At 37.9% G+C, this 23,154-nt stretch overlaps 1 protein-coding gene across 1 annotated transcript; it reads left to right on the top strand.

Moving 5' to 3' along the window:
- The first annotated feature begins 756 nt into the window (after nucleotides 1–756).
- On the top strand, nucleotides 757–22,859 carry ADSS1 (adenylosuccinate synthase 1). The gene is made up of 13 exons (XM_088539603.1): nucleotides 757–991; nucleotides 10,895–10,997; nucleotides 12,229–12,291; nucleotides 13,130–13,180; nucleotides 13,532–13,598; nucleotides 14,818–14,925; nucleotides 15,258–15,339; nucleotides 16,278–16,404; nucleotides 17,559–17,713; nucleotides 18,778–18,902; nucleotides 20,776–20,873; nucleotides 21,160–21,309; nucleotides 22,246–22,859. The coding sequence occupies exons 1-13, from the start codon at nucleotides 794–796 to the stop codon at nucleotides 22,296–22,298; spliced, it is 1,380 nt and encodes a 459-aa protein (XP_088395729.1). The 5' UTR covers nucleotides 757–793; the 3' UTR covers nucleotides 22,299–22,859.
- The last annotated feature ends 295 nt before the right edge of the window (nucleotides 22,860–23,154 follow it).

The following is a 23,154-nucleotide window of genomic DNA, read 5'->3' as shown; positions in this document are numbered from 1 at the left end:
TCACACCCCAGACCAGTGTGTCGATGTGTGTATGTGTATGTGTGTCCTGCTGCACCACAGGCCCAGGCACCTCACATCTGTGTGTGTGTCTGCCTCGCGATGCAGACAGTGACACAGCCCATGCGCCTGTGTGGACATTGTCTCAGCGCATGTGACACAGTCCTCGTGCATATGACAGTGACACAGTCCATGTGTGCGCGTGGCAGTGATGCACTTCCCATGTGCGTGTGGCAGTGACACAGTCCCCATGTGTGCGTGTGGCAGTGACGCAGTCCCCGTGTGTTCGTGTGTGGCAGTGACACAGCCCATGTGTGTGTGTGTGGCAGTGACACAGCCCCCATATGTGTGACAGTGACACAGCCCCCCCCCGTGTGTGTGTGGCAGTGTCACAGTCCATGTGTGTGTGTGTGGCAGTGACATGACACAGTCCCCATGTGTGTGTGTGTGGCAATGACACAGCCCATGTGTGTGTGTGTGGCAGTGACACAGCCCCCATGTGTGTGGCAGTGACACAGCCCCCCCCCGCGTGTGTGTGGCAGTGTCACAGTCCATGTGTGTGTGTGTTTGTGGCAGTGACTGTCCCCATGTGTGTGTGTGTGGCAGTGACACAGTCCATGTGTGTGTGTGTCTGTGGCAGTGACACAGCCCGTGCCCGTCCCCGGCCGGGGCAGCCGGGCCCGCCCGTCAGCGCGGCGGGGCGGGCGGGCGGCGCCGTTAAAGGGCGGCGGCGGCGGGCGCTGGGCTGGGCCAGGCAGAGCGCGAGGCGACGGCTCCAGCCACCACCGGCAGCACCATGTCGGGCACCCGGGCGTCCAACGACCGCACCGGCCACGCCGCCGCCGCCACGGCCGCCGGCGGCCTCAAGCGGGCGCGCAGCGAGCCGGGCGGTAACAAAGTGACCGTGGTGCTGGGCGCGCAGTGGGGGGACGAAGGCAAGGGCAAGGTGGTCGACCTGCTGGCCACCGAGTCGGACATTGTGTGCCGGTGCCAGGTGGGTGCTGCCCGCCCGGGGCCGCCGCTTCTGCGCTTCCCCCTCCCGCTTCCTCCGCCTTCCCCCGCGCCTCCTCCCTTCGCGCAGCCCTGTCCTCCCGCTGCCCCCTCAGCCCTGCGCCCCCTTCGCCTTCTTCCTCAGCGCTGCCCTTCCCTCCTCCTGCACACCAGGTTGCTCCCTGCTTCCCGCCCTCCGCTCCGCTATCGTTCCCCTTTCCTTATTTATTTATTTATTTAATCATCTGCCCTGCTCCCTCTTCTCCCCTCCTTTCCCCCTTCCCTGAGCGTGCGGTGAGGCGAGACCGTGCCCTGCGGGAGAGCCTGTGCTCCCCGCTCCCTTCCCCCCTCCCTCCCCACGCTAAAGGCCACTCGGAAAGAAAAAAAAAAAATCCCTGAACTATAAATATAAATAGCTGACCCCTCACGAGGAGCGACACCGGATCCCACCCCGGGGCGGGGGGCGCCGGCAGCAGGTGTCAAATGGCGGCGGGGCCCGGCCCGACCCCAAGTGGGACTCCGTGCGCCTCAGGCTCCCCAGTATGCGCTGAGAAACTGGGTTTTATTTATATTTATTGAAAGTGCCAGCAGAAAAGCTCCAGATATCCTTGAATCCCAGAGAGGAAACGGCCAAGGACGTTTGTGTAATTAAGTATATTATGTAAATAAACGTTGTGGTGCAAGTTAAGTATTTCGAGTGTGGAGGAAGTGCTACGGTGTGGAACATTAAACTTCCCAGATCTTGAAGTCACCTTGGTGAGAGGTTTCCGTGCAAGTGTTAGCTAATGAGTATGTAGTATTTGGGCTACAGGTACAGGTGTTACAGTGCTACAGGTACTCACTATGACTCCTCTTAGGTTACTTTTTGAGGGATGCCCTGAGCCTGCTTTGAAGATTAGACTTGCCGTCCATTCAGAGAGTTAATTTACAGCACAGTGCCCAGGTACAGCCCAGATACTCCTGGAAGGATACGGACTGCCTGTGCCTGAGCATGGATAACGTGATGCCATTAATATGGCATTTGGTGGCTTAATGTGGTGCCACCTGCATCTAGATCAGCTTTCTGGAGCTTGCTCCTGAGACCTGGGGCAGGTGGATGCAGGTGGGTCTGGAAGAGCTCTGGGCTCCTCAAAACAGTGTTTGGAGACACTCCATGACCTGCACCCAGAACGTGCACTTGAGATTACAAGAGGGCTATTAATGCACTGACTTAATAGAAGTGTTTTGAGGATTAAAGTTTAGAGAATATGAAACACTTGGAAAAGGAAATGCAAACAACCACTATTTTTGAGTGACAAAAGTTATACAGTTTACATGAAAAATCACCTTGTTTTTGAATATTTCAGTGCATTTCTTGCACACCTGGCAATTTAAAGGATGCTTTCTAAAACATGCTGTTTTAATAATGTATTATAAAAACTTATTGCTTGCATTAAATAGCTATAGGCAAATGAAACTTTTTTTGATCTAATTAATTTTGACTTTTTCTTTGTGTGTGTGTGTGTGTGTGTGTGTGTATATATATATTATATATAAACCTTTGGCAATAAGTATTAAAATCCCTTTTTTCTCTTCAAAGATAGCAGGAATATCGGGACATTGTAAAGAGGTTATTTCAGTAAGAACTACTTTGATTAAAATAGCTGATAACATGGGCACACATAGCCAAATAAACATCAAGAAAAGGTACTTTTAAATGAATGAGGAACTGCAGACAGTTTAGGGCAGTTATCTAACTGATGTTTATCCAAGTTAGGTTATTACTGGAGAGCAACCAAAACATTTTTCCTCTAAATTTTATTTTTACCAAGCAAAGGCACTCAGGAAAAAAAAAAAAAAAAGGAAAATAAAGAGGGAAGGTAAATATTTCTTCCTTATGGTGGACTTTTGGGGCATAAAACTGTTGCATCAGTACTTGCAATGATGTAAATCTCTACTATGTTTTCAGGCAAGGATACAATCGGAGAGTTTACCTGCAGATCTTTAAATAGAGGTGTCTGTTTGTGTAAGACTTTTAACTGATTGAATATGAAACATAAAGAGAAGCTGATTTTTTTTCTATCATCTATCATATGGTTATAAAACAAGAAGCCCAGATATGAATTTAAACAACTTGGTCACATAGATCAAACCTCTTCATTAATTTGATTCTATGTCAAAATGTGACTTCAGGTGGTGGTTTCTTTAGTGACAGTTCTCATTCCAGCCTTTCTTTCTCACTTCACTGTCATTTGGCAGAAGTTACTTTCTTGTGTGTCTACCTCCAAGAGGAGAGCTTGGGGCAGGTTGTGTTTTCTACTTGGATAAATTCACAGATCTGTTTTAGAGCATGACGAGGGTGATGGATCTCCAGAGGCACCTCTTAGATCTTATCTGTGCCCTAAAAAGTCATACACAGAATTGACACAGTAGCTTGACATGCAGGTAACAGAATATACCTGGTTGATCACCTCTTTCTAAGAGAAGCAGGAACTGCATAAAGCACATTCTTAATTTTCCACTGCAGGTGTTTGCTGTACACATTTTTGTATGGACATGGATGAGAGAGGGAATAATATGTGCTGTCATAAGTGGCATGAGAAGTGTTATGCACCCTTGCAAAGAGTGGGGAAGGACTTGAGACCCTCTACCTTACAGTATAGGTGTGTGACAAGAATGTCTAAGAGCTCTTATTGTAATAAAGGGTAAACTGCATAAGTAATTCTGCCCTTTCTCAAAGTTCTCTTCTGAAGAAAGTCTCTTTTTCGTTTGCAGCACAAACTCGTGTCTTGCCTTCATTTCATACTGAAAGTAGTAACAATGATTCAGCAGCAGTGAACTAGTCCAAGAGAGTTTTAAAATTTTCAAGCCTTGTTTTGGCACTGCTGTGCCAGTGCTGCTGATGCCAGTGCTAGATGTGTCGCACATGTGACACGGAGCTTCTGGAAACAATCTGCCTGATACTATCAGCATTCTCTTAAGAACTGGCATTGAAGAAGAAAGGCCAAATTAAAAGATTGTGGTTGCAATAACAATAGCTGTTAGATGAGAAGCTGGAGGAGGTCTTTACAGCTTAACGAACATATGACAATGTGCTTTTATTTTTCCCTAAATATAGAGGGGATATTTGAAAATGTTTGTAACCAAGGGAGTCTGCTTTCAAATTAAGAATGGTGCCAGTTTTATAGAGATCAAAGACCCTCTGTCTTTTAGAGACAGGAGGACAAAATAATTCATGTTAATACTACAGGAAAGCTGAGGTGATTGAAAAGGGTAGCAGAAAAATGCTTTTATTAAGATGACTTGTGGTTGCGTAGTTTGCAGTCATTTGGGCAGGGGAGATTTAATGAATTCATTGTACCAAGAACTTTGAGTGACCGATTTTGTCAATGACGTAGATGTCGGTAAATAAGATTAAGAAAGGTCAGTCAGTAAGAAAGGCCTAATGAAGTTTTGCGTTTGAAACATAATTGCAAAATTAAAGAACAATCTAGCAAAGAGAGAGGATATGCCCAACTCTTAAGCTACCAATAAGGAAACTAGCAGTAGCATGCAACAGTGGTCTCTCTGATTTAATTTCATAATGAGGTTGTAATAAATACCACAGATACTAGAAAAAGATGCTACTTTGAGCACTGTGAAGGAATATGCTGTGGGCATACCCCACAAACCATGAAAAATCAAGCATGGCAGAAATACCAGGCAAGAGAATTTTGTCCTCTGAAGACAGGAGGTGGGAATGCTGCCTTTATTCCTCTGTTGCACAGCTGGTGTAGGAGGCCAACGCAGGCACATGCTGCTGTGAGTGGCCCTATTGATCTTGAGTTATTGGCACCATTTGCGACTGGGATTAAGCGAGGGCAGTTTTCTGTGCTGAGTGTGCAGAGCTGCCGGGGACCGGAGGCTGCTGGGTTTTTGTGTGTGTCTGCATGTGTATCACGTTCTGTTCCCTCTTAGGTGAGATTTAGTGATAATATTTAGTGTAACTTTTTCCTACTCATATCAACACTTTCATTTTCTAATCATTTAGTGCTTATGGTCTTCACTGAGAGATTGACCTTGGAGTTGTAGCAATGTTCAGTGACCACAGAACTGCTGTTTTTGTTCTTTAATGTTTTCTTTCAATAATCTTGTTTGCACACACACAAATGTTCATAGAGACATGTTGGTCTAAGTATTTTTGCAAGCCTCCCTGCATATAAGCCAGTAGGCTTTATTTTGCCTTTCAAAGCAGAGGGACGTGGTTTGTTATGCAAGAGTATTGTTTTCTTTAGTAAACAATAAAGAAATCCACCCTTTTGTATTCAAAACCTTTTTGTAGCAATCCGTCACTTGAAAATAAAATTTGGGGTAAAATATCTTACATTTTGCTCACACATCCTTACACGGGGTAAAATATCTTACATTTTGCTCACACATCCTTACACGCTGCGCTGTATCGTTTAAAGCTTTAGAACCACATGGTGACACTGATTGCTATTTTAAACTGGCCTCTCCTCCAAGTATCAGCAAGATATCTCAGGGCCACCAGGATTATAAATACTGTATGAGAAGGTCAGGTTTAAAGTTTCAAAATTTCTATAAGAAAGCAAGCTTAACTTCCAATCCCCTTTATAAAACCTGATGAATTCATTAACCTACACGAGCATCAAAATAAAACAGGTGAAAATTAAGATCAAGTGACATCTGTTTCATTCCTGCTGTAACTTGCAAGCTAACTTGTTTGTCACAAACTTGTTTACAGATATAAGAAAAGTTATGATCCTATCCTTGGATCATATTACTTCCCACAGGGACATGACTACACTTCTTCAAAAGAGATGACTAAAGATGAGCTGACATCTATAGGCTGCCTCTGTTTGGCTTCCTTTATTATAGGGATTCTGCTCAGCTTAATCAGAAAGCTTTATCCAGTGTAGTATTTTGTATCAATGTACTTTGAATTAATTGCATTCTTGACTTGATCTGCTAGGGTTTAATGGGTGTTTTATTGTTGTAGTGGTCTGTATAGTATAATTTTTACATAGTTTGATGAAAAACTTGCATTTAGTTTAATAGAGAATAACTACAGGTTAGCAGGGGCTAGTCTGCCATACAGACTGCCCTTTAGAACCAGAGTGGGGTTAGAGTTCATTTTTCTGATATTTATAAAATCTAGGTTTGTCTAGATGTTAAGATCCACTTTCATTTTTAATAATATTATATTTCTAGTGCAAAATATGTCTGATCTACTGTCTAGGTTTTTGCATTAGAAATATTTTGCATATTTCTTTGAAAGGTCAAAAACTGCTCAGCTCTTCTGGAGAGTACTTTTATTTATAATCGCAGTAATAATCTTACTAGGCTGTAGAAGGTCTCTTTTCATGGGAATTAGGAGCTTCTGAAGAGATCAGTCTTGTAATTAGTAAGGTGAATTCTCTTGGTTTTATTAGACAGTGAGAAGAGACATGCCAGATATGAGAATCAGATATATCTGCTGTATAAGCACTGTTCATATTCAGAACAAATAGTGCAAATATAACCCTAGAGATGTGGCTGGTCTGTCAGGAGGTAAATGCTTGCAACTCGCTCCAGTTCCTTGTCATTACTGTAGTTCTAAAACCCACTGACCCTGGAGTAGTTCTAGTCTAAATCTAATTCTGCTTATTTCCAAACCAGCTCTCTACAGTGATTTGGGGTTTAAAAAAATAAAAAATATATATAAAAAGAAGAGTTTCTTGGAGCTGCTTTGGGGCTATGGGTCGTACTTAAACTGGAAGAAATTAGCTAAGAAATAAGGTAAACTTCTAGCAAAGGGATTTAGAGCAAGTGCCTGGAGCAGCAGCCTCCCAGCCTGAAGGTACTGCACTTCCAGGCTGCTAGGAAAAGCTTTCCTAAGCACAGGATTTTTTTTGTAAGGCTCTGACTGTTCAAAGCACTTAATGAATTATATTAGTCTGTTATGTGTAGCGGTCTAAACAGACCTTCTGTTAAAATCAATAGGTTTGCTCATTCTAAAATTCATGTAAAAGCCAGTACATTTATTGAAGTCTACTCCAGGAAATTACAAGATAAATTAGAAGTAGCCATCATTTATTTAAATTGTAAAGCAAAAGAAGAAAGAGAACTTTTTTAATGGTGTTCGTCTCCAGTCAGAATCAAGTATAAAATATTACAAATGCAAGAAAAAATCTCAATACAGATAAGATGGAAGTATTGTATAGTGTATTTCATAGTATAATACAAGGTGTTTGGCCTGCAGATGCAACTAAATGCCTCAAACTGCTTTGCTTTGGTAGAATTAGCAGTGATGTGGTACATGTTATTAAAAGACGTAGTCATGAATCATAGATTGTGTTTTCAGATCTAGACTGCTCCAAAGTTATGTTGTTACGTTGTAGCTGCCATTCTAAATCGTAGATTATAGACCCACAGATTATAGTACCACAAGGATCGTTCTGTAATCCTGTCCGACTACCAAGGACACAGTATTCTAAACAGCTGCACCACTGCCAAAAGGAGAAGCAACATGATCCCTCTACTCCTACTTAATATTCCCAGTTATACATACAAGGATTAAATTAGGCGTATAAGACCGTGCAGTGTAACTGTTCAGGCACCTCCGTATACTTCCTAGCATACAGAGGGGCCCATCCAGACTCTGGTCTACCTTTCGAAATTATTTAAAATGTCCTAGCAAATCATGCCTTTTTTTGCCAATAGCTATTGCTGTGGAGCTCAGATTGCTGTGCTTTTTTTTTTTTTTTTTTTTTTTTTTTTTTTTTGGTTTACCACTCAAACAATCTTTGTCAGCTGCAGATTTTCGGTAACAAGTTTCTCCTTCTACCTGTGACATTGATGAACATTGTTAACTAGCAGAGGGTGAGAACTCTTTCACTTGGCCTGGCTGTCTGGAGAGATGTGTCTGAGTATCAGGGCAGAGCTTACCCCTACTCAGACATATGTAGCATGAGGGCAAATGGGGGCAAATGGTTCCCGTATTGAACAAGGTCATTTTGGCTCTTAATGGAAATTCTTTGTTTCCGTCTTGGAATATTTTGCCTTTAAAGAATTTTTTAAAAAGTGACCCTCTGTGTATATGTGTATATAAATATAATGAAGCACCAACTTTGAAGTCATGATTTGTTGCATTGTGATGTGGTGTTTTTTGCAAGTGGTGCTAAAAAAAAAAAAAAACCCTGCATGTTCCCCTCTGCCAACCTATTCATAATAAGTATTAATTCATTGCTAGATGTTTATATAAGTATTTAACTGTATGCAAGTATAAGATGTGATAGCTTCTCAATGTATTTTACTGATACAGTGCATGTGTCCACGTACTATAGAGCTTTGAGATGCAAGAATCAATTATCAGTAAAGGTTTTCACCCTGGAAAAGTGGATAAACCACTGTACTAAAAGAAAAGTTGCAATGTTTAATGTGGTAACTAGTTCTTTTAACTCCTCCTTACACTAGCACCATATGTAGCCTTATACTCTCTTTGTGGTTATTAGAGGAAAAGTCCAAAAATACAGTCTAATCTTCTGAAGAAATCTATTAAATTTAATAAAATATATACATTCTTTTTTAAAAAAAGCTCTCCATATGGCATTATTCTTTTCTGAAAATAATACCTAATGTATTTCCTGTTGCTTCGCTCATGAAAACAGCGTGTTACATCTTTTTATTGACTTACCATGAGCTTATTTTCCAACCTGGAATATGACAGACATCCTGCATTGCTGAATTAAGACCATATTGCTGGTGGCCTTCTGGTTTTTAGAAGGGACATGTATCTTGTACTGGCACAAAATAGTAAAGATTCCTGAGGCAGAATATATTGAAGTAATGCATGTAACTTACATTATATTACATATCCTACTGCCACCAACATTCTTGGTTTATATTATCTGTCCAGCAGGACTGAATGTTATTGTAAGGTTTTAGCAGATACAGGCTGCATGATAGCTGCTGATATTTATGCTCCTTTTTTTTTTTTTAATATAATATATGCCAGCTTTCAGTGCTGATTAAGGATTGAAAATTAATGCCTCTTTTTAAGGATTTGCTAAATCAAGGAACAGTTTATTTGGATATGAATTGTTCAAGAAACATTTAGGAATCATAAATTGTCTCTTATAAACACCTACACTCTGGTATATTGCAACTTGTAAAATTTTAGCATACAAGAAGACACTTCTGACCCTAATTTAGGAGTGGTGTTGCCTCAAATTGTTAGTCTTCAAGTCTTCTCTCCTTTAGTCATGTTCCTGTTGATTAGTAAGAGTATAACTATAGTATTAGTGACAGCTACTACTTCTGAAGGATCTTTGGTTCCTTCTTTTTTCATGAAAGGTGAACATGGTGTCTGTAGTAGAGGCTGTTAAACCAGATGGAGTGTGTTCTTCTGAATTGGTCAATTGTCTCATATAGGCAAGCAGAATAGGACAGCTAACTGTGTCAGAAACTGTGCGGTCTCTTTCTCAAGCCCTGTATTTCTATAATAAAATAAACCAGTGTTTCAACCATTCCCTGGCCTCTCAAATATCGTGTAAAGGAGTTCTCTGCATAATTCTTTATTTGCAAGATGCTTAGGAGTCCTTTCCAGCCAAGTGATCCAGTAGTTTCCTAAATCAAATTAAATTTGGACAGGCATAAACTTTTCATGTGCCAAGGCATAGGTCTATTACAACTCAGCCCTTCTCTATCAGCTTACCTTTGCAAACATCATTGTTGAGCTCACACCTTCTAGAAGTTGAGAATTACTTTTGTCATATTTAAAGGCACATTTCTTAATTCTTTCTTCCATAACACTGCTTAAAAAAAAAAAAAAAAAAGAGTTGATTTGTTTTAATAACCTACAACTTTTATTTGCTTTATGCTGTAGGCACAGCATAAAGCATGGTGACTGGGTATCCCTTCCCTCAGAGTTTGAATATAACAACTCTGCTCCTCCAGCTACAGCTTTTTGTTTGCAGATGACCATTTCCTGTCACCATCTCAGTTCTTGCTTCAGTAGATTCCACCATTCCAGGGACATCTACATCATTCAGACTTCCTATCAAATTCATTAAGATTCATAATCCTTTTTGGAAAACAGAAGGCTTGTAACACCAAGGCAGATAACAGATTTCAGTTGGGTTTTTCCAGTTGTACAAGACAGATATATTGTTGCAGAACACCTACATAACTGGACCTTTAATTTTTAAGCTTCTTTGCTGTTCCAGTTTCAGTCAATTCATAATCTTGGTTTATTTAGCTCTTTATGAGTTTGTCCCTTGTCTCATGATCCTCTCTTATAGACCCTTTGGAAAGACCATTTTCTTGAGAGAACACCAGCTCCACTCTCAGGCTCAGTAGATGATCATACCAGGTGTGAATTCCATCAGACTGTAAAAGTTGTTGAATTTTTGTTGACTCCATTGGATTCTCCATTGATTGGAAAATTCTGCAAAGGCTACACATGATCACAGTTTTATACACGGAAGACCCAAAGAAGCATTAACCATTTTGTGGGTGGGCAGGAAGAGCTTTCATTCACAGGAAAATATTGGGTGTTGTAGGCTTAACCCCAAAGACATCACAATGACAGAAGACATTCAAAAATGATGGGTTTCTGTAGGCATATTAGGCATTGCTATGTTTTGTTCCCAGAACAAATTTTTAAGTTCCTTTTTAGTTCCCTTCACCACTCAGCATCTGCTCTGCCTTAGTCCTGCTTAACTTGGCGCTCTTGGCTTGCTTTCCAATCCTATACAGTGCTGCTGAAATCTTCGAGCCCTATAACAGTCCTGTCTAAGCCCCTTTTACAACACTATCAAGAAACTATAAAAAAACAGTGACTTAAGATATGAAAGCATAAATAAAAAAGATTACATCACCAAATCATTTGCTGAGAGTTTAAAGCAGTGGTATAAAACCATTAATCTTGTGTTTCTTTCTGTTGCAGGGTGGGAATAACGCAGGCCATACTGTGGTTGTTGATGGGAAAGAATATGATTTCCACCTATTTCCTAGTGGCATAATTAATCCAAAGGCAATTTCTTTTATTGGTAAGACACATTCTGTATTACTAGAGGAAATAATGTGGTGGGTAGCTGCAGTAAAAAGTGAAGGAAAACTTACAGGTAACTGTCAGTAGGATTTACTTTAGCTTCAGCTGTTTGACTTTTATTTCACTGCTTTAAAACGAAGAGTTATTCTACATCTGTCATTTTAATAATAATGTTTATCTCTGCTATCAACTGTACCTTGCACAAGGCCAGTCCAAAATACATGCATAGATTTCACCCTAAATTTGGTAAGTTTGTTTCTCTTGGAATAAATTCCTTTGGTATTTCAATAATCTCTGCTCTTTTGGCCTAATTATGTATCTGTATGAGTTTAAAAATAAGGCATTGGACATTAAGAGTGTACTTAAGTGATAGGCAAACTGAAATGTTACACTTATTCAAAATTAGGATGCTTTCTGAAAGAAAAGAATATATGCAGAATATGCAAGAAATGAATGTAAGTTTTCCTGAGTCATGAAGCTCTAGTTTTACTTCGTTCTATTTGATAATTTCCAAATAGATAATTGAAATATATGAAACAATACTGGATTTTTTTTCTGATAAATATTGTGTATTGTCTTGCTTTCCAGTTTACTCTTCTGTCAGTTAGAAGTAAGTTATCCTAAATTTAGACTGAAAGAAACTGTTGTGGGTATTTCTGATGTTCCCAAAAGGAAGTAGCAGCTGTGTTGAGCCCAATACATCTAATCTTCCCCATCTCATCAGTATGCTGTGTGGATGTTCCTTGTGGATTTTAAATTGTAGCTCAGTGTTGAGGAGGAAGCAATGCTGGTATTATAGCACAATTTTGAGCTGAGTTTAAAAAATAGATGAATACAGAAGAAAATTTAAATATTACAAATCAGACTTGCTAGTGGTGTAAGGGGTTTCTTTGAGCTTTCACCAGTGAATTGTTGAGACTAAAGGCCTGGTGCAAAGTTCACCACAATTAAATAAAAGAATCCACTTACTTCAGCTAACTTTGAAGCAGGCCCTCCACTCAAATCTGAAATAAACAAGTTTGGTATTTTGGATTTCAGCAGACTTGTAGCTATTTACCCCAAATGAAGATTTATCTATAAAAGTTCTCAAGAGCACATAATGCAAAATGTGAGAGAGTTGGTCTTACAAATTTTAAGAAGATTTCAGACAGCAAGTATTTACATGCATTACATGCTAAGAATGGGTATTCTACTTCTTGCTTTAAAATGAATTATTTATGTTCCCAAAGGTAATGGCGTAGTTATACATTTACCAGGCCTGTTTGAAGAAGCTGAAAAGAATGAAAAGAAAGGTTTGTACCAAGTAATTTTTAACTTTTCTTTACAATGGCATCTAATTTGAGATCTTCTCTAAACCTGGGCTTCTGACCCTAAATATTCAGTTCAATGACATTCTGGGTTTTGAATAATGAAAAAAACATTTTTAATGAGATATTAAAAATATTGAGTAGTTTTTTGGCCATCAGATAGATTTTCAAAAGCAATATATTCCTGGAACTTTATGCATTTTATGGTATTTGGTGCCACATTGGGTAGAAGATAAAATGCTGAAGTTTATGGAAAGGCTTCCCTTGATCTTGGTGACGATTTAACCCAGAGTTTTCTTGTCTCAGTTTCTGTGTCCAAAGATAAACTCTGTTAGCCCTGCTTTGAGCAAGATCAGATAACCTGCTGATGTCCCTTACAACATAATTATTCTGTGTTTCTATATGTGATGCTATGCTTTCTGAAATACAAACAGCGCTTAAGTGATTTATCACATTAATAATTAAGCAAGAATTGTAATTCCTTAAAAAAAAAATTCTTACTCAGTTTATAAGAAGTGTGTATGAAGCATTGCATCCTGTCACTGTAAAGAAAAACTGAATATCTTTGTCCATAACAAAAGGAGAAAGCTGAAAACAATATAAATAAAAAAAAAAGTCTGTTATCAAAAATATTAGTAAAGTTTGATATTCACCTATGATTTATCCATTTTGTCTACAGTATTCTTAAAAGTAGTTTTAGAATCTAGAGGAAAGATAGATAGATAGATAGATAGATAGATAGATAGATAGATAGATAAAAGTAAATCCTCAAGTTTGACCAGCCAGATGAAACCAGAACACATTTCTTTATTTCTTCTGACAGGTTTAAAAGATTGGGAGAAAAGACTTATTATATCAGATAGAGCTCATATAGGTAAGTGATGATTGAAGGGGGAAGAAAATTCACAATGAAGTTTAGCTCATGCTGCTAGATGACATTATCTTCTAGTCCTATGTTTGACCTTCTAGGGTTTCTTTCTGAGTTATATTCCTGAAACGTACTGGAATTTGTACTCTCTGAAGAATGATGTTTTGCATGTTTTCACAGAGTTTTGAGCTGTAGTAGATCTCATGAGTTGGTATAGCATGAGAAGACTCATGCTGTCCCAACAATAACAAAGGCTGTGCATTTTGAGGTGGAATTATAAATGTCTGATTTCAAGAAGAATGTTTTTCTCCTTTCTCCTTTGGTCTCCCATTGGGTCATCTGGGTTTTCTGTTGCAGTGTTTGACTTTCACCAGGCAGTAGATGGGCTCCAAGAAGTACAACGTCAAGCACAAGAAGGAAAAAAGTAAATATTTTCAACATCTTAATTTCATTAATAACTATGTAAATTTGAAAAATTGGCATTACTTTGGAAAACAGGAATACTACACAGCTCTAAAAAGGCTTCCTGTTGTTATTAATTCTGTTATGTTTTGACTTTTTTTTTCTCTGCTCCAGCTTATATTACTGAAAAAGCTGTTGAAATATTACTGAAGGCAGGATCAGAATTATTCAATATTTCCATTTTCCCGTTCTCTGTGCCACACAGACATCTTGAAATTCCTATTAAATCCTTAAATTTCCATTAAAACAATGCTTCCAATTCAGTTTAAAATCGGAACAGTGAGGCTTTCCTGAATTGTGCCTGAAGTGTTGGCAGGGGTAGGTTCTGTACTGGTGGCCATTTATTGCATATTCATTTCTCTTCATTGTGATGTTAGTTTCTCTTTTAATTTAAATATTATATATTAGCACACTATGCAACTTAGCAGAGTATATTATTATGCCTTCTGAAAAGACAAAGGTTTATGTGAAGACATATGTCTACTTTCTGTTAGTTTCCTATCATTTTTGATAGGACAATTTGTTGGACAATTTCAACCAAATTTAAGATAATTAGATATCTCAGAATTACTATATTCCAAAATGGAGGTGAAAATAGGCTCTATTTTTATCCTCATTAAGATAAAGGCTACTGTAAGAAAGGGCATAGGGATGGAGATGGTATGAGTAAAGCTTCAATTGCGCTTGAATTACAGTAAACAAAAAAAGACTCATTTGCAAGATTCAAAGCTATAGGAAACCCTGTTTCATCTATTTGATCACTCACAAAACTGTTTATTGTTTACAATGTTTACACAGTGCTGCAACTGTGAAAATGTGAGAATTACATTTGCTTCCTGTTGTTTTTTGTGAAAGACACAGAAGCACTACAGGATAGCATAGTAATCCTCATTACTATATAAAATATGTATAGCCACACTCAATTAAGCTTTTCTCAGCCTAACCCAAAGCTTAATCCTATACTCCATACCATGAATATTAGCAATATTTATGCAAAGCTGCTGAAGCATAAAAATTGATGTGTGTTTATTAACAAAAATATAGAGCTTTTTTTTCTTTTTTTTAATTCATCATAACTCCTGCCCAATATATAACATATGGAAAGACTTTAATAAAATTACTTGGCATAAAGCATATTTCTGCATATGTTTATAAATGTTTTGGGACTTCTTTTTATTTAGTATTGGCACAACAAAGAAAGGTATTGGACCAACATATTCTTCCAAAGCTGCACGAACAGGTCTTCGAATTTGTGACCTCCTTTCTGACTTCGATGAATTTTCTTCAAGGTACAACTATTTTTACTAAGTATTATATTAATGAGTGATACATTTTGGGTTTGCTTTCCGAGGAGATGTTTTTAAATTTGTGTAAGAATTTTGTGCATAAATCTTCTAAAAGGAGAAGAAAATTAGAAAGAATGTGGGGGTATTTCCTGTACTTCGTATGGTTTATCATCAATAAAAATAATTTTTTGTACATTGGGAAATGCTCTGATTGAGGTATGAAAGTTCTGTGTGCTTTCTCTTTATAGTTGTATTTACGCTGTGTAATATAAACTGTGTTCTTGCCAAATCTAAAGACTTATGTTCTTCATAGACATTGTTTTGATATTTTACAGATTCAAAAATCTGGCACAGCAATACAAGTCAATGTTTCCCACACTGGAAGTGGATGTAGATGGGCAGTTGAAAAAGCTAAAGGTAAGAACTTTAACATTTGTAATGTTTATTCAGTGTCAGGGAAAGTATATAGGAAAAATATTTATTTCAATCGAAAAATGTAAATGGAGGAACATATTTCTTATTTTAATAATTAATTAATTTTTAAAAAACTGCATATTTTAAGAGAATACATATTTTCATTATTACAAAACCTTTTTAAATAGTAGATATGTTTTTAGTAGAATATTATCTTAATATGGGGATTAAACAGAGAAAATACTTGATATAATTATTAGCCTCATGTAATGTTTTACTTTTTCAACCTAAGATAACTGTGTTGTATTAAGGTAGTAAAGAGAACCTAAGGTGACACCTGCATTCAAGCCATGACCGAATTCTTAGCTGGCTGAATTTACTGAAGAATTGTTTGTGGAAGCTGTGCTCTAATAAGATGACATTATAAGAATAGCTTCTTATAAATAAATTCAGAATAGTCATTGATAAAGCATCTTTGTAATATATAAGAAAAGACTATGCTAAAAAATAATCTCTCTTCTTTCACAAAGTTTGTCTGGTACTTGTGCAGAGTTGTTACCTTAGTTTTAAAGGTATTTTTAAATACCTGGACGTAGTAATTCTTCTCTTGTGGAGCTAGCATTATTTCTAAGTCCTAGTCTCATCTATATATGCCCTAGTATGTCCAAACTATAGTCGATAGACAAAATGAGGTAAGTACACATCATTTCTGTGGATAGAAATGGTACAGAAATTATGGCATTCTAATAATAAATCACATGTTCTATAGGTTTTATAGGTGGAATATAAGTTTTATTTTTCAGACAAAATGCAGTTACTGAAGCTAGCATATTAAGGTTATCTGCATGTCCCCTATTTCAAAAGTGATCACAATGTTCTCTGCTTCTAGCCGTTCAGCTAGCATTATTTGGGGAAGCTGACATTTATATTCAAATTTGCAGGGGTATGCTGAAAAAATAAGACCCATGGTTCGAGATGGAGTCTATTTCATGTACGAAGCTCTTCATGGCGCTCCAAAGAAAATTCTTGTTGAAGGAGCCAATGCAGCGTTACTTGATATTGACTTTGGTAAGCTAAATTGTAAAGTTCCTTATGCTCCTAGAAGATAAGGTTTATTTTGTTTTGCCTGCATATCCTCTTTGGAAACTGTAGAAAAACAGAGACAAAAAATAATGTTTAATGGGAGTGGATCTCCAAAAAGTAAAGCACAGTAAGACAGAGATTATACCGTTAGCAGGACTAAGCACTTAGCATTTAAATATTGATCTTACTGAAGTTTGTCCCAGTGAGGTTGAAATTTCTGTCTAGATACTGCCTTTATTGCATACAAACGGGTGTTCACAGAGACCGAGCACCCGTTGCAGGGCTGCTGAGTAGTAATTCTGCATGTGCATGTGCACATCTGTATGTGCATGGGGACTAAACCCATAAGCACGTAGCCTATGAACTTTCTTCAGCTGACCTCTGCTGCCTTACCAAGAGTTTGGTTTAAGCCATCAGGTCTCCATGAAGATGGAATAAAGACCTGGGAAAGGGCTCCAAGGAAGCCAGATATTACCTGCAAGCATACAGAGAATATAAAGAATATTGTGACTATCAAATTATGACCTTTAGACCAGGCTCTCTGTGGCTTTTGCTGCTGTACTTTCTGTGATAGTTTCAGTGCTATATAGAACGGTGAAAAAAAACTTTGCACAGTGTCAGCATCCAGATTGAGTTCCTAACAAAAATTCCTTTTAAATTTCACCATTACGGGCAGCCTTCAGAGAGAGTTGCAAAGGATGAGTTTTGAAAAGTTTATGCCAGATTGGAGGAAAGCATCACCTTAAGTGCAAGAAGTAGTATTTTTTCTTCTTTGACTGAGTGAACTTCTTTATCACAAAAGAATGTACTTATAGAAAATGCAGTGGTAAGTTCATGCTCTGTGTGGAAAAGGTCCTTCATTTTGAGGGTAATTCAGTGGACTTAGCAAATTATATGTATTTATATTTCTACAGGAGAAAGCAAGCTGGAGAAGAACAGCTCAATTTGTTCCCTTGAAAGCAGAACTGGAGTGTGTAATAAGTAGAATTTAGCCTGCTCTTTGGCTGCTTTTTAAGTTTATTTGAGCTCCTCATTGCAAAACACACAGATGAAAATCTCCTATGAATTAATAAACGAAAGTCAGTCTTTGTTTCCCGTCGTTGCTGAGCCGTGGCTGTGCTGTTTTGTTTCTCTGGCAGGCACGTATCCTTTCGTGACTTCATCCAACTGCACCGTAGGTGGAGTGTGCACTGGGCTCGGGGTGCCCCCCCAGCACATCGGCGACGTGTACGGCGTGGTGAAGGCGTACACTACCAGGGTGGGAATTGGGGCCTTCCCCACGGAACAGATTAATGTAAGTTTGATGTTACAAAATGCAGTGTATATAATCGCCAAGAAACAAGGTCAATGGAATGGAATGTTTTAATAACAGGGTAAGGGTAGATGTCATAGCAATGCCAAAAAGTGTCACTCATGAAGTCTGTAGAATTACCTGATGAACTTAAGATGTTTATGTTCAAAGGAGGGACACACCAGTGTGATGATGTTATATTACAGTTTGCATTTATTGCAGGTGCATGTCAGTGGCAAAACCTTGTCCTAGGAAAGCTTAAATTACATGACACCATTCTGTGCTTAACACTCTGTTCCAAGTGATTTAGAGAGCAACTTTGGTCTGTACATCAGCCCAATCATGCACAAACTGGTCAATAAAAAGAGGAGGGAGAGATTTTGATTCTTTTAAACTATATATTGTATTTTCATTATCAAGAAACTAGAAAACTCAAGATACTGATTATGAGCTATACACACAGAATTCTCCTTGGTCACTGGTCACTGATCTGAATCTGATTAAAGGATGTAGTAACCAAAATCCATTTTTTAATGGCAACAAAAGGATTGGTAATATCTTTCAATTTCATGAATCTTATCAGTAATATTTATTTTTCCTTAATTCTTTCTGCACTACAAAAGTTGCCAACCCAAAGGGCACAGTTGGTGTTCTCATGCTGTGGTAGTATGTAGGAGTCCTACCCATGGACATTGATCTTGTCCCAAGAATTTAGAGTCTAAACCACAAAACAACAGATGCCAAAAGACAAACAAATTAAACACAAACTCTTAAAATTAAAAACAGGACTGAATTATCAAGGAAATCTTCCCATCAGATGGAAAATAGAGAAAGAGTCTCTCTGGAACATGAAACAGAGAAATTAAGGGTTCTGCAAAGACAGTGACTGATTATATGTAGGTTTTGACTGATATAAGAATCCCATTCATATGGGGCTTTACTCTCCAACTAAGCCCTCCTTTAGAAAAATAGAACTTTTTTTAAGAAATTGACCAACTAGATATTTCCTGCTATTTGTTTATAAACTTTTTTAGTGAAATGCCACTAGCATCTTTTTTATCTTTTAGGAAATTGGAGACCTTTTACAGTCCCGTGGCCATGAGTGGGGAGTAACCACAGGCAGAAAGAGACGCTGTGGCTGGTTAGATCTTGTCATTTTGAAATATGCTCATATGATCAACGGATTCACTGCGTAAGCATCACAGATTTTGCGCTACATTTGGAACTGGTTATTTTGTGCTTCGCAGAATAAAATATGTAGGTAACTAATGAAAATCCAGTAAAGTTTTACATTTTAAGTAATAAAATAATTGACAATGAGAAACTGAAAATTGTCTTAATGATAATGTCTCTCTGCTAATACATTTTTTTCAAAACAAGTAAAATGACGTCATGATAACGACTTTTTTAAAAATGATTTCACTTTGCTTACATCAGATGACCAATGTAGAATGAATCAATATGTCAGTTAATTTTAACTAAAATTATTTCCTGTAGTGTCATTGATCCAGTGCTTTCGTATTGACCTATGATTTACAGTGCACTGATTTAGACTTCTGTTGACTCTAGTGGATCAGATACACAGAACTATATTCTGCACCGTTTGCACACACTCTCTCCTCAACTGAAACAAGTGAGATGATGAAGAGCGCTCAGGAGCTGTCCCAGCTTTCATTCCAATCTTGACAGATCCATTTATATAAAAAGATGTATTCTGAAACCATATTATAAGGGTTGCCTTTAGTGGGCCAAGAGTTGGGACTTAGCAACTTCCTTGGCTGATAACTTACTTTTTAATTCAAAATATATTTTAAATTGCCAGGAAAAAGTGGCTGTTTGTTTAAGTACATAATGCCATTTTGTGTGTTTTCCCACGTTATCTTTTGTCTAATACTAAAGATATGAGCTGAAATGAACAACTACTAAACTGTTAATTTAAAATTAATAAGCTGGCTTTTTGGATAAAATTGAAAAAGTTTCATTAAAATTGTGTCCATACAAGGTACACGCTTACATTCAGACAAACATGTTCATACATGCAAACATGTGAACCTGAGCATTTTGTTAGCTTATGAGTTGCAGCTTAACTGATACTGCTTTTACTAATAATCTTATAAAAGAAGAAAATATAAAAAGATCTTCGGGTGCTATTTTTTTTTAACTGGGCTTTATACTTTGCTTTAACTTAAATGCCTGTAGTTTATGTGGAAATAGCATTAGGAAGTCTTTTGTTTCCTTCTGTTACTGTTCTATACTATTGCGATACTTCCATTAATAAAATTGTGTCAGCTGGTAACTCATATTTTAAAAACAAATGGACATGAGTCCTTCAAAAACAGACAAGAAAAAAAAAAAAGGCTCTATACCGCTTGTTTCCCAAAAGGCCCTTTATTTTAATCTTTGTATTCCTTCTGTCTTTACTAAGCAAAAAAATGTAGCATTGACAATATATGTACATACCTGGCTAAATCCTTAGCTCTAGGCATTTATCAAGGTCTGGCATATTGTTTCTAGAGAATTTGACAATTTTTTAAATGCAGTTTTACTTCGATCAGCGGTTGCTACAATGTTTTCTTGATGTTCCATTTTTGTATCTCAATATGTTCATTCAAAAGACACAGAAGGTTCTAAACAGTCTGGTTTTAGAAATGGGATTTAGTAAATAAGTCACTCATAGCTGATGTGAATCTGTAAGAATATCAGGAATAATTAGTAGTAGTGAGATAAAGTGACATGCCATTTTATACACCCAAAGCAGTTCCAGTAAGTGCTACTTTATGGGGTCGCTTTGCATTTTAAAGGGTTATAACTGAACGCTGTGCACCTGTACGAGCAGCCAGGCATTTAGAAATCAATCTTGGTGGCGCAGTCATGCATTCTTTCCAGAGGCATGAGTTCAATTAACAATGTTCATCGTTTAATATATTTGTGTTTTTCTGCTTGCTGGGTTGCCTGAGTTGGATTTGTGAATATAAAACTACAAAAAACAGGTGGAAAGGATTAAGGAGGAGGATGATAGAAAGATTCATCATATGTGTAACTCTATTCAATATTTTTCTGGACAGTTTGGCATTAACAAAACTGGATATTCTTGATGTCCTTGATGAGATTAAAATTGGAGTTGCTTACAAATTGGGTGGAAAAAGAATTCCTTATTTTCCAGGTATGTTGTGAAATGTTTATGATTGTTTCTTTCTTTCTCACCTGTAAAGTTTTACATATTAGGAAAGACTGTGAGATTTTGGAAACTATATTTAATTCTTTTCTGCCATACATCTCATAGAAATTTGCAGAACTTTAGTATTGGTATAAAGATCACTGTATCAGTATATTAACATTTTCCATTCACATTATTCTGTGTAAATGATGATAAGAAGTTCAGACCAAATGATGATGAAGCATTACCATTCTCCTGTGATAACAACTGTGATAAAAATGCTCTTCCACAGCTAACCAGGAGATACTGCAGAAGGTGGAAGTAGAGTATGAAACGATGCCTGGCTGGAAGACCGACACAACCGGAGCACGAAAATGGGAGGACCTCCCACCCAAGGCACAGAATTACATCCGATGTGTGGAAAACCATGTTGGAGTGCCAGGTAAATATGTGTGAGGATGCCTCACCACATGGAAACAGCTATGGAAAATGCTCTGGGCACCAGGGGCTAAGTGTGGCATGAATGCTGGAGTTTGGAAGGGATTTTCCACTACAGCAGTTTAGAAAGCCAGCATGTAGACCTCCCCTTTCCATAAAGCACTCCAAAGTCACAGTTAGGGTGTATAAACTAGTTGCGACTGTTGTAATTCCAATGCTGTGCATGAGTTAGAAAATGTATGATAGCAGTGCCTGCAACTCAGCAGATGGCCTGTGTGTGGTCATGGACACAGCTGTGGTTGATGGGACATGTAAATAAAGCTTCCTTATTTTATTTCTTGGCTACTCAGCGTCAAGGCAGGGATCTCAGCATGACTTGGGAGGTTTGATGGCTACAGTGGCTAAACCTACCGTCAATTTTGTAATATCCATGGCCAATGAAACTGCACTGGAACAATCATAGGTTATTTGGGGTGCTTGCTCCCACAGGATAATGTTTTTAATTGAAGCCATACGTTTGACAATATTACAGCACATGTGCATCACAGTTTCCAGTTCTACAGCAAGAAAACTTTACAGTCTGACAGAGCTCTCGCTTCCTCTCTGCAGGGATTGAGCTAGACATCCTATCATTCAAGATAATGATAACTAAACATGCAACAGATGTGTCTCACCTTCTATTAGGCCTTCAATCTGCGATGCTTTGTTTATGGCATAATTATTCCATGCTATCAAACTTCAGTGTGCTGCACTTCTAATCTGGCAGTACAGCAGGGGTAAAGTAATATTTGACAGACAGTAAATTTTCCTGGCATTTTGTTTCAGCACAGAACTGGACAGTTTGTACTGAAACATTATGAAAAGATGAAAATTACAACAATTCATTAAGATTCATGCTCTCAGTGATTGTTCTAATAGTTGTGTTTTTTTCTCTCTCCAGTTAAATGGGTCGGAGTTGGAAAATCAAGAGAGTCAATGATCCAGCTATTTTAAACAAACGAAGAACTTTTGTGATGAGAAGCACAATTTGGTGTTCATCTGTTCCTTACTGCTTCTTCTTTAAATGGAGATGCTATTTAAAACCAACATGTTCTTCTAGGAATTTAATTGAAACAAAACATATATTCTGTATTGCAACATTTTATTTACCTTGAAGCTCTCAGTAAATTCTGTGTAAAAATCTACTTGGTGGCCGCCATGAAAACTCAAAGAATTACAAATCCATAACAAAATAGGGGAAAAAAATATTGTTAAAAACTTTGAGCTATGCTACTGTTCAAAAGTGTTTTATATCCATATAGAGTTACTTCTTCATGCTGAAACCAGTATTAAAACATTTTCAATCATTAATGGGTCATTTTAGAATTTTAAAGCTTAGATTTATTCTTTGTGTATTAAAACATCTGTGTTTTGGGGTTGGCGATAGAAAGACAAATACCATGTACTGAATTGGTTGGATTATGCAGATCTTCAGTTCCTAAAATACAGTAAAGTTAGATAAGTATATTTGATCACACAATACAAAGCAATTATCCATAATCCTGTGATTTTCTTTTTAATAACATTTTTAAATAAGGTGGAAGCAAAGAGAGTCCTCAGGCTAAAAAACATGTAGGGAGAGTGGAGCCAAGAGAGCAGTGACCTGAGACATGTCTTCCTGCTAACTCCGTGATTCTAATTTTGAAATTTTTACTGTAGGTATTTGGTGAGGAACTTGGGACTTGCAGCTCTGTATGACACAGTCACTTCCACAGCTCCTAGATTTCCAAGAATAAATCAATGCGTGACTTAATGATGACTGTTGCAGTATTTACACCCTTTGCACGTTTTGACCTTCCTCAGCAAAATG

This window comes from Tinamus guttatus, unplaced genomic scaffold (genome assembly GCF_059628265.1).
Source record: "Tinamus guttatus ecotype Peru unplaced genomic scaffold, ASM5962826v1 Tinamus_guttatus_pri_ptg000048l, whole genome shotgun sequence".
In the NCBI taxonomy this organism is placed as follows: Eukaryota; Metazoa; Chordata; class Aves; order Tinamiformes; family Tinamidae; genus Tinamus; species Tinamus guttatus.
Note: the sequence above shows the minus strand (reverse complement) of the source record. Positions and strands in the feature narration are given on the sequence as shown.

Bases quoted from the DNA above. Each gene is read 5' to 3' on its own strand.
- ADSS1 (XM_088539603.1), top strand. From the start codon at position 794: ATGTCGGGCACCCGGGCGTCCAACGACCGCACCGGCCACGCCGCCGCC. The intron at 10,998-12,228 runs GTAAGACACATT...ATGTTCCCAAAG, and splicing joins AAAGGCAATTTCTTTTATTG to GTAATGGCGTAGTTATACAT. The intron at 14,926-15,257 runs GTACAACTATTT...GATATTTTACAG, and splicing joins TTCGATGAATTTTCTTCAAG to ATTCAAAAATCTGGCACAGC.